The following is a 10,902-nucleotide window of genomic DNA, read 5'->3' as shown; positions in this document are numbered from 1 at the left end:
GGGGGCGGTATGCGGGCACAGCCAGACTCGAGCTCGGGCTCCGGTGCGGACGCCCCTCATCGTCTGGCCCCATGGCTTATGAACGAGGAAAGCCTCAGCAAAGCGTCGGAGAGCCGACTTGGACAGACGGACCTCGGCTGGACTCCTGGCTCGCCATCTTTTAGCCGTGTGACTTTGGGCAAGTTCGTGGACCTCGTCTTGTCTGTGACATGGAGGCAACGCCCACTCACAGGACTCGGAGGAATCGGGTCGTGGAAAGCGCCACGAACGCACTAGATAAATGATAACTAGCCTTTCTTTTAGATGGGGTGAAATCGCTTGCATCTCCTCCCCAAAGTCCTCGAAGCGACGCCCCACTGGGTCCTGTAACTCCGTGAAGCAAGGCCGACTGGCCTCCCGCCGCCTCTCTGCTTTTAGGGAGTGACCTTCTTCACCTTCATCTTGAGCTCCAGCATGATCTCTGGCCATCGGCTGTGCGGTTTTTACTTTGATTCCTGTAGATTTCAGAACTTCTAAAACCTACCAGTCGTCTTTCCCCTTCAGCTAAGGCAGGCTGGAAGTTTGAGTCTTGGCTCCCAAATCTATCTGAGAGTCCCATTAATTATCACTCACCAAATTCTTTTCTGCCAAACTCTCACATTTATTCCATGTCACTGCCCTTTCCCTCCCCCACCCTGCTGCCCTCTTTTTTTCCTGACTGCTAAGCCAAATTTTAGAAGACACCACTTTCAATATGACACATCCGTTTAGTGCTTCCTGCCGCTGGCGGACCACAGTCTAGACGCTTTGGTGCGCATTAGAAGATCTCTGCTCAGCCTCCACCTACCTTTTCAGAGCTAGCTGCACTACACCTTCCATACAGTTGCCCCCTTTGTGGGCAGTGTGCCCACCTCCTTTTCCTCATAACCTTATCACAGAAAGGTCCCGCTTTGACAGGTGCCAAGCTAAAGTCCTCCCCAATTAATCAACACTCTCCTTCCATCCCACACTGTCCTCAGTTTTCCTTTCCTTACCAGCCAAGATTTTATTTTTATTTTTTATTCAAGATTTTATTTTTATTTATTTTTTGGCGGTACTGGGGGCTTGAACTCAGGTCCTCGATTACCACTTGAGCCACTCCACCAACCCTCAGCCAAATTTTTTGAAATCACCTATGCTCACAATCTGAGCTCACCTCAGTGCACCTGGGATTCAGCAACCTTAACCCCACAAAAACTGCTTCACCATGAATACTTTCTGTACTCAAGACTATACACTCAGCTTCTCTGAGTTGTTGGTTCAAGTCTTGTATTTGGTTATCTTGTCGCTCTGAAATGTAATAAACTGCATCATTACCTTATGTCAGGTCTTCACACATTTACATTACATGCCTGGCTCCCAAAGACATTTGAGTTTGCTGTACTCTTCCCTTAGCTTATCAGATATTTTTTTTGGTTCCTAGGCACTGTAGTATAGCAGACAGTAAGTACATGGGCTTTGGAGTTAAGACAGAGCTGAATTTTAATACAAAGGCTGTCTTTAACCACCACTGTGAAAATTTGGACACAAATTCATTTGGTCACCTAAACTCTTTGAGCCACAATTCTCTCATGGTAAAATTAATTAGCCAATGAGGGGAGAAAAGTAGCTTTGACAATTAGGTAAGATAATGTGCCTAAGGCTGCCATGTGCTTGCTACAGGACCCAATTGTCAAGTGTTGCTTTCTCTCCTTCACTTGTTAGCCACTGAAAGGCTGGCACTTTGCCTTCTAGCAGAAGACCTTGAAGTTGGTGTCCATTCAGGCCTGCCTCATAAAGGCCTTCCCTGCTATTCCTGGAAGATACTTAACAGTTCACCGGTTTAAGCCTCTGCCTCACTTCTGATTCAGCTGGTCTTACATTGTTTTTAACCTAATTTCTTTTCCCAACCTCAACTGTTCTTTCTGACTCAGCTGCACCTTCAGGGAGCATCCTTCCTATCCAGACAGGGCCTTTCTTCTATGCTCCCTTCCTGGGCAATTTCATCCCTGCCCCTAGCTTCAGTTACCTTAAAGTTCTCCCAAACAGCTCTGGTCAGATGTTCCTACTGAGATCTAAATTTCCAACTGCTCTTTGGACAGCACTTTAACACATCTTTCTCCCCTTTTGGCTTCTCTGATTTCCTTCTCAGAATGAAATCCAAAGCCTTTTCTCCAGTGTATGGGCTGAATGTGCCACTTCTCCCACCTCTTCATATGCTGAAGCCGTAACTCCAATATTACATTTATCTGAAGATGGGGCTTTTGGGAGGTAAGTGGGGTTGCGTGAGGGTGGGGCCTTCTTCATGGGATTAGTGAGAAAGAGAGAGATTGAGACCTTCATTACACACACCAAGGTAAGGCCATGGAAGATACATGAGAGGATGGCCTCTGGAAGGGAGCTCTCACCAGAATCAGCAAGCACCTTAATCTTGGACCTCAGTTTCTAGAAGTGAGAAGATAAATTTCTTGTTTATTTTAGCAATGCTGATGGAGCCACAGTCCCAACTCAATTTCTCTTGTTTAAAACCACCTCATCTATGGTACTTTGTTACTACAGCCAAAGAAGATACCCCCAGAAGGCTCTATATCATCTGGTGTCTGATGACCCTTCTGATCTCATCTTTTCTCTTTGCTCACTCAGTTTAGACACATCATTTTCCTTGGGTTCTTCAAACATTAAGTGTGCTCAGGTGGGTTTTATGGGGAAGGGAGTACACATGCCCCTCAAAATGTATAAGCAATACTTTGTGTATGTACAACTTCCTGGGAATAGGACTGGCACTTTTATTAGATTTTCAATGTGAACACCAATAACCCACCTAATACACTACTCTGATCTTCTCTTCCATCTCCCCTCCATATAGCTACTGCTTAACCATCTAAAACACACCTGCTGTTAGGATCACTCCTATAGTGGTAAAACTTTAACTGCTTCTCCTCTCCCTAGAGGACAGTGTTGAAGACTTGTTTACCTCTGTCCCTGCAACTCATTCTGCCTGGATGCTGTCCCTCCCTCAGCCAACTCCTACTTATTCTTTATGGCCCAATCTAGAAGGCAGCTCCTACAGCTGGCCTTTCCACCCACCATGCCAGCCACCCTTCTACTGTGTGGCCGTGCTCATCCCCTGCCTCCACTGAAGCACATGCTACCTGGATGACAGGTTGTTGTTTATAGGACTGTGTCCTCTGAGGGATGATGACAGCAGAGATTCTGCCTCATACAACTGTGAGACTACAGAGCTGAATGAAAGAATAAATTCTTCCTGGAGTCAAAAATGCCATCATTTCTCCTATCATTCTTCAAGAAGAAATAATCTGAATGGACTTTATTGATTTTCTTTGGGTGCCTCTGGTCAGGCTTTGGAAGGGCTCTCTGTATTTCCCTGGTTGTCATCCTTTTGGGCTGCAGCTGCTGCTGCAGCCTTTAAGGCCCTTTTTTGCTTCTTCAGCTTTTGCTTCTCCTGGAAGACCTGGGGATTGAAAGAGGGCAAAAAAAGACTGTGTAAGCAAAAGACATGGAGCAAATTGGTGGGAACTATCTCCCTCACATGGTAACCCCTTTCTTGGTGGCCTGGACCAGTTCCAGGCATATATCAGAAACAGCATCCCTTTGGCCAGGCATGGTGGCCCATGCCTGCAATTTTAGCTACTTGGGAAGTGGAAATTGGGATGATCATGGTTTCAGGCCAGCCCAGAAAAGTCTGCAAGACCCTATCTCCACCACAAAAAGCTGGGCAGGGTGGTACACACCTGTCATTCTACATTCACACAAAGTATAAATATGAGAACATGGCCCAGGCTGGCTGGATAAAAATATTAAAAAAATAACTAAGGCAAAAATGGCTGGGGCGTGGCTCAAGTGGTAGAGCACCTGCTTACCAAGCACAGACCCTGACTCCAGTACCACAAAAACCAACCAACCAAATAAATAAAAAAGATGTCCCTCCCTTCACTCCAGTCCAGAGTGCATACCTGAATGCATAGAGCTTTTTTGATCAGGAAGCGGTGGTGGGCTTTTCGGTAGTACTGAGGGGGAAAGGTGTATTCAATATCCAGCTCCCTGCATGTCTTCTCAAAGACATCATAGTTGGTCTTACGGAGGTTTTTAAGCATCTTTTTCCTCTGGTCAATGCTCATCAGTAGAAAACGCTTATGGGCTTTGTCCTATAGGAGAGTCTGTATTATTTTTAGTATTCTATAAATAAGTGTTACTGTTGTTCATAGTAACAGAGGATGTTTATTTTATTTCATTGAAATCTTAAGCAAATATTAGAGCAGTTCTGAGGGAGGCAGGTAGTTTCATTGGTCTTTACATTTTATAGACAAGAAAATAAAAGTTCAAAGATGTTATTTGATTCACAAACACTTCTTAGAACTGTGGGTGCCGAGGTGGTCTTGGGTTTACTACTCCAAGTGTCATGCTCTCTTACCCTATCCACTTGGTTTCTCCACAGCTTAGCAAACTGGCAGCTGGGGTAGAGAGCAGAGGGAAGATCTTAAACTCTGTGCTGGATGCTGCTCTGGGAGGAACCCTGCAGTAGGCCTGGGGTTTCATATCCCAAATAAACAAAACTAATCTCCAAGGAGCATGGCCCACCAGGTTATGGGAGCACTTAGGTGCCAGGCATGGTGCTAGACCAGTCTCTGTTCATACCCATGTGTTTACTGAAAATAACTGCCTCTGCCTCATATAGCTGCTCTGTGTGAGATACTTTGCTGAGATATGGCACAATGGTCAAGAATATGGGCCCTTAGGACTGAGGGTATATACTGCTCAAGTGGTAAAGCGTGCTCACCTAGAAAGTCCAAGGCTCTGGGTTTGATCCCCAGTACCACATGAAAAAAAGAAAAAGAAAGAAAAAAGAATGTGGACTCTGTGGCAAGACTACCTAGTTTCAAGTTGGGAGGTACACATTGGAATGATCACGGTTCGAGTCCAGCCCAGGAAAAAACATTTTTGAGACCCCATCTCAACTGACAAAAAACTGGGTGTGTTTGTATGCACCTGTCATTCCACCTATACGTGAAGTACAAATATGAGGAATACGGTCCAGGCAGGCCCAGAGCAAAAGGCAAAACACTATTTGAAAAATATCTAAAGCAAAAGGGGCTGGGAGCTCACGTGGTAGAGCCGTCACTCCCTAGTGTGCCTTGAGGAATAACCATCACTGCATGACTACACTATTCCTCTGGAAGATGGGAAAGAAAGAGTTATAAGGATTACAGGACATGATGCAGGTAAAGGATTTAGCAAGAGCCTAAGGACTTTCTACGCATCACGCTGGCTGCTGTTATTATTTCATGTGATCTTTGCAATCCTGTGGGCAGGTTCTCTTATGATTCCCACCTTACAGATCAAAAGACTAATACTCAGACCTGGATCTTTCCCAGTCACACAGCTAGTTAAGTGGAAGTGGCAGGGCTGGGATTTGAACAGGGCAACCTGATTACATACATGCAGTCAACAAATATTTATTAAGCACCCAGTACGTGTCAGACAGTGACTATGCTTGAAGTTTGTGTTCTTAATCATTGGCTCCCATGGTTCCTGTGGAGGTAGGAGGGAAGTGTTTTTCTCACTGCTACTGAGGAGTGGGCACCCTGGTATCACAGGCACTGGCTTCTCAGAAGTCCCAGACTCCTCTTAGGCTGTTGCTGTTTAGCAAGAGTGAAGCCTTGGGTTTACCTTTCCATGTTTCTGCATATGTTCTTCATAATTGCGGATCTTGATGGTCAAGGCAACAACTGAAACCACAAACCACAGAGGATGAGAGCTGGGCACAGAGGAAGGAAGGGCCCAGGTCTGCGTTATGTTTTAAGAACCGAAGGAATAACAATCACCAATGCACTTGTACAGTTCTCTATAAATCCCAGGGCACTTTGAATTTTAGGATTTCAAAAGACTTTGGATTATCTTTGCTCTAGAAAACAAAGTCTAAAGAAGGGAAATTCCTTAATCTGATAAAGGTATCCAAAAATCATAGTAAATAGCACTCTTTTTTTGTTTCCTTTTGTTGCAAATAGCATTCTTAATGGTAAAACTTTAGCACAGTCTCATTAAATTCAGGAATAAAACTAGCATGCTATCATGGTTAATGACTTAATACTACATTAGAGGCCACAGCAATGCAGTAAGATCCAAAACTGTTCAGGGTCTATTCCTTGCCTCTTCTCTTCCAGCTCCCACCCTTATCTCTGTGCTTTTACTACTGAGTTTTATAATTCTCAGCTTCCACTTGCCTCCCATGGCCCTGGAATACTTGTCCTTCAGGTCTCCACTTATTTGATTCCACCTGTGTTGCAAAGATGGGGGATAAGCAGAAGTTGGCCTCAAAGATAGATGGTCACTCCAGCAGGCCCTTCCCAATACCCATGCTGAGTGCAGTGGGAACCATGGCTTTGACCACATGGCCCCTTCACACCACTTTAGCTGCAGATGGGCTTCAGTTTCCAAGGGCTTCTCTAGAACAGACAGAGAAGCAACTGGCCTTCAGAAAATGGAATAATGCTGAAAGGACAGCACCAAGGCTTATGGTTAAAGACATAACCAAGGTTATCACCTTGTTGGTGTCTTAGCCAAAGGACACCTGTTTCTGCCAATCTGGGGGATTTCAGAAGTGATAATGCAGAAATAGGTAAGGTGAAAAATGTGGCCATTTTTGTGGTTGAGAGGGTCCCCAGGCAGCCAGGGTTTTAGGGGGTGCTGAAGCAACCTGAAACTCATCTTCTCAGAAAGGGCAATAAAGGGCTATTGGCCCACACCTATAATCCCAGCACTAGGGAGGCTGAGGTAGGAGGATCTCAAGTTTGAGGCCAGCCTGGGCTACACAGTGAGACCCTGTGTCAAAAAAACCGAAAGGCTATTAATCTCTGGTAGAGGGGGAAGAGAAGAATGAAGACAGGAAGTGGGAGGAGGAGTAGAGGCTGAAATCAGGCCAATGGCGGAGGAGAAGAAATGTGCAGACCTGTGTAAGTCCACCAAGCTACCTCACTGCTCCCAAGGGCAGTGAAGATAAACTGCACCCAAAGCAAGGGGCAGATGGTGGGGCTTTCCACTCACACCCAGTGAGAACTTCTGCCAGTTCCCAAGCAAAGTATGAACTTTATGCCCCGAGAAATGCTCCACCAGAACTCAAGGGCTCCTAGGTGTCTGTCTTATTGTTTCTATCAAGAGCATGATCTTTAGTTTCCAAGGTGTGTTTACATCACCTAGTTTCTCACAGTTTGTCACAGTATCCCTGTCCTGCCCCTAGACTCCCTCCATTTGCAGACTAGGAAGCAGAGGTTAAAGAAAGGATGGGTGACTTGCCCAAGTTCACAGAGGTATGGAGAAGGACCTGGCTGCTGACTCCACAGTCACAGGACCTGGGATCTAAAGTCAGGTTCTTCATGTCTCTCCCTTTCTTAAGCCACATCTAAGTGTGCTTGTAGACAAAAACCCTTGTTCAGGTACCAGCAAGCTGACTCCCCTGCCTCCCACCCCGTCAAGGGGCCCTTGACCAACTTCGAGCCTCCAGCGATCTGGTATCCTTGGGGTTTGCCACAACCTTGTTCATCATCAGTTCTTGCTTGACCTTTAGCTTCTCTTTCTGTTAAAGACAGAGATGAGAAAATCTGTGTGGTCTGTCACCTCCTAAGAACTGACCCTCATGCCCCAAAGGCTTCACTGTTCTCACCATGGCCTTGGCCAACCACATGGCTATTCACTTCTGGGTGAGCCTGAGATTGAGGCCACCGATAAGAGCAATGGTTTGTTGGATGAATGCTCTCAAAGTCTGTTCTTTCATTCAAGCACACATCTTTATTGAGTACTCACTACTTGTCAGATGTTAGGGGTACAACTGGGGAGCCAAAGTATCCCTGCCAGTCTAGGAATACTGACAAGTGGGCACAAAATGACAGTGGGGTAAATGCTGTGATTGGAGAAGCATGGGATATGGGGTGCTAACAAGGGTGGGAGAGAGTCCCAGGGGAGAGGATTGAGCGATGCCGAGGCTGAGGCTTGGCATGGGCACTCACCTGGTTGGCCATTTCCAAAGACAAGAGTCTCTTCACAACAGCATCAACCCTTTGGAAAAAGACACAGCAATGAGAGACAAGCATGGGGGTAGATGGGAAAGGGGAAGAACTGCAGTTTTCATTTTAGTTTAAAAAGCAAGGATTGCCGAAAATGCCTTCTACAACAAATGAGACTCTCTGTAGGTGGGAAGGCATTTTCCAGGGATTAAAAGTCAGCATGGCTCTGGCTTACTGGGTTGAGAAAATGATGTGATAACTATAGAAAACTGGGGATATCAGCCAGAGTGTTCTAGTCTCATCACAGGGAGGATTTTCATTTTAGCTGGAACATGGTTCAATCTTGAGACACTTCAAGCTAAACTTACAGAGGGTAAGATTGGAGGGGCAGTCCTGCTTCCACCTGCAGCACAGGGCTGCACAGGAAGACTTTGGTGTCTGTTAGTCCTAGATTCAAACTCTAGTTCTGCCCTTTAGGACAGGTATGATATGGGGGAGCTTAATAATCTGTAAAACAGGGACACTATTTCTTCTTTCACAAGGTTCTTGTGAGGATCAATAGGTGAGAGATTTCTACAAAGACCCATGAGGCAAATTAGCTTTTTGGTATCTAGGTATCTGCTTAGTACAACATCTTTACCCAATCTGGGAGCCAGTGGCGCATGCCTGCAATCCTACTTACTCAGGAGGAAGCGATCAGGAGGATCATGGTTTGAAACAAGCTGGGGCAAATAGTTTGTGAGATCCTATCTCAAAAAATTCCAACCAGAAAAAGGCAGGTGGAGTGGCTCAAGTGGTAGAGCACCTGCTTAGCAAGAGTGAGGCCCTGAGTTCAAAACCTCAGTTCAGTTAAAAAAAAACAAAACAAAAACTTCACCCAGAGCATAAAAATAAAACTCAAGTCGTTGAGCTGTATGAGTACCATGTGCCCATGCTGCCCACTCATGTTCACCACACACGGGTCTCTATAACTTTCAGCTCATCTGCTCATCATACATAATCAAGCTTCAAATACAGCAGGCCAAGTCTTGAAGCCACTCCTTACTCCACATCAGTCTTCCCAGAACCCCTGCCTTCTCAAGTCATTTCTTCCTGCTTACTTGTCAATTCCAGGGACATTCTGGTAGTCTTTGAGCAGCATGGAAGGAGGCAGGTCATCATCTTGGTTGGGCTGGACTGCAAATATAGGGATGGAAAACACCCAGTCAACTCTCACTGTTCATTCTCCCAGACTTGGCTCTTACTGCCCACTCCCTAACTCTGTGAGAGACATCCACGGTCTGAAGCAAGGCATTGGAAAGCTCTAGGCTCCAGTTCTCTGCAAACCCTGTGGGCAAATGCCTTGATATTTCATGCTAGAAGTGGATGGCCTTTTCCTTGACATGTACTGTCCCCACACCTCTCACATACCTGCTTGGTTCTATGGTTATCAGATTCCTTACTAGGATGGATTCTCCTGTGGACAGGACTGAGTTTGACTTCCCACAGTTTGACCGTGGCCTAGACTAGAATAGGCTTGCAACAGACACTTGTTGGCTGGTCGCCTGAATGAAATAAGGAGTTGAGGGAGCATGGCTAGCCTTAGAACGCTTGAAACATATGCACCAAGTATAGATGACAGAAAAAGCTCAGCTTTGGTGTGTGCATCCCTTGGAAGTGAGGGAGAGGTCATTCTTCCTTTCAGAAGGAAAGACACAAAGTGCTATACTCTAGGAAAGCCTGGATGGCTCATTCTAGCTAGCTCATTTTCACTCATACCCACTCTGAAAGCTCTTGCTCTTTCCCCAAGAATTCCTCCCTCCTCCACGAAGGCCTCTGGTTTAGGGCTCTATGTAATGTGGATGTGGGAGCCTTCTGCTCAGGATCTTGGCCCATCCCTTTGGCCACCTCATCAGGTGGCTCTAGCTTGCCGCAACCTCAAATCTTCCAGGTGGTCCCTCTTCTGCCCCAAGTCCCATCCTAAGATCTCCTACCTGGTTTCTGGGTGGCGTATCCACGGACAGCCTGCAGAAGACCTATGCAGAACAGGGAGGGCTGAGTCCCATTTCTTTAAATAATCCAGCTTTGATTTCCTCTGCACTATCCTTCCTTCAAAGTCTGTGCGCCCCTGCGCCTGTCGCCCCATTTCTTCCCGCCCCACGTCCCTTCCAATTTGTCTTACTTCTTTCTCAACTACCACCCTTTCTCTCTTCTTCTGCCGCTGTTTTTCTCCACTATCCCGATCCCCCCGTCCCTCCATCTCCGCCGAACTCCCTTTGCCCGTTCCCGCGGCCCCATTTCTCAGCTCCTCACTCTGAGGCTGCAGGCCCCACCGCGCCGAGGGCAGCCTGGCGTTCCCTCCGCCAGGAAGCACAAGGACTGGGGCCTGGACCCCTGCTTGGGTCCGGATCGAACTCAGCGCCCTCCACGCGGCCCTAAGCATGGTGACTCCTGACCCCCACAGGGCCTGCGCCAAGGCCACCGTCCCTTTCCCGGTACGGACGGGCTACATGGGCGCCGCCATGATGGTTCAGGCTCGACCAATCGAGGCAGTGTGCAGCCGGCACAGACGAGACCGAGAGAATGGATTGGCCGGCAGGACACCGTTAGCGATTGGCCAGGGGCTTGGGGGCGTGGCGCTGTGGTTAGTGGTGTGCGGCGCTGAAGAAACTCTAGGATGCCAGTTTTCTGGGAGACAGACATCCCGCCTCAGTCCTTCCCTATGTTCCTAGACTTGGGTCCCAGTTGTTTCGGGGCTTCCCTGGGGGTTCTCAGTAACCTTCCCTCCCTTCGCTCTCCTCCGTGAAGTCTGGGAGGCGGCTAGGTTTCTGCCTCCTCTCTGCCAAGTAGCTAAGGACTGGTGACTAGGGACGCTGATTTTGGAAGCTCACTGGGCTGGAATCCTAAC

At 47.1% G+C, this 10,902-nt stretch overlaps 1 protein-coding gene across 2 annotated transcripts; it reads right to left on the bottom strand.

Moving 5' to 3' along the window:
- Nucleotides 1–3,275: 3,275 nt before the first annotated feature.
- Nucleotides 3,276–10,553, bottom strand: Mrps15 (mitochondrial ribosomal protein S15). 2 transcript variants are annotated; one of them, XM_020169753.2, is made up of 8 exons: nucleotides 10,308–10,553; nucleotides 9,989–10,030; nucleotides 9,116–9,191; nucleotides 8,019–8,067; nucleotides 7,504–7,588; nucleotides 5,686–5,744; nucleotides 3,972–4,163; nucleotides 3,276–3,469 (listed from the first exon to the last, which is right to left on the bottom strand). In XM_020169753.2, the coding sequence occupies exons 1-8, from the start codon at nucleotides 10,435–10,437 to the stop codon at nucleotides 3,353–3,355; spliced, it is 750 nt and encodes a 249-aa protein (XP_020025342.1). In that variant the 5' UTR covers nucleotides 10,438–10,553; the 3' UTR covers nucleotides 3,276–3,352. The 2 variants fall into 2 exon arrangements, with proteins under 2 accessions (XP_020025342.1, XP_073936657.1); XM_074080556.1 differs by lacking the exon at nucleotides 9,989–10,030.
- Between the last annotated feature and the right edge of the window lie 349 nt (nucleotides 10,554–10,902).

Source organism: Castor canadensis, chromosome 7 (assembly GCF_047511655.1).
Source record: "Castor canadensis chromosome 7, mCasCan1.hap1v2, whole genome shotgun sequence".
Taxonomy (NCBI): domain Eukaryota; kingdom Metazoa; phylum Chordata; class Mammalia; order Rodentia; family Castoridae; genus Castor; species Castor canadensis.
Note: the sequence above shows the minus strand (reverse complement) of the source record. Positions and strands in the feature narration are given on the sequence as shown.

Coding starts and splice junctions, on each gene's coding strand:
- Mrps15 (XM_020169753.2), bottom strand. CDS start 10,437: ATGCTTAGGGCCGCGTGGAGGGCGCTGAGTTCGATCCGGACCCAAGCA. Junction 9,192..9,988: donor ATACGCCACCCAGAAACCAG/GTAGGAGATCTT, acceptor CTATATTTGCAG/TCCAGCCCAACCAAGATGAT. Junction 3,470..3,971: donor AAAAAGCTCTATGCATTCAG/GTATGCACTCTG, acceptor TTCAATCCCCAG/GTCTTCCAGGAGAAGCAAAA.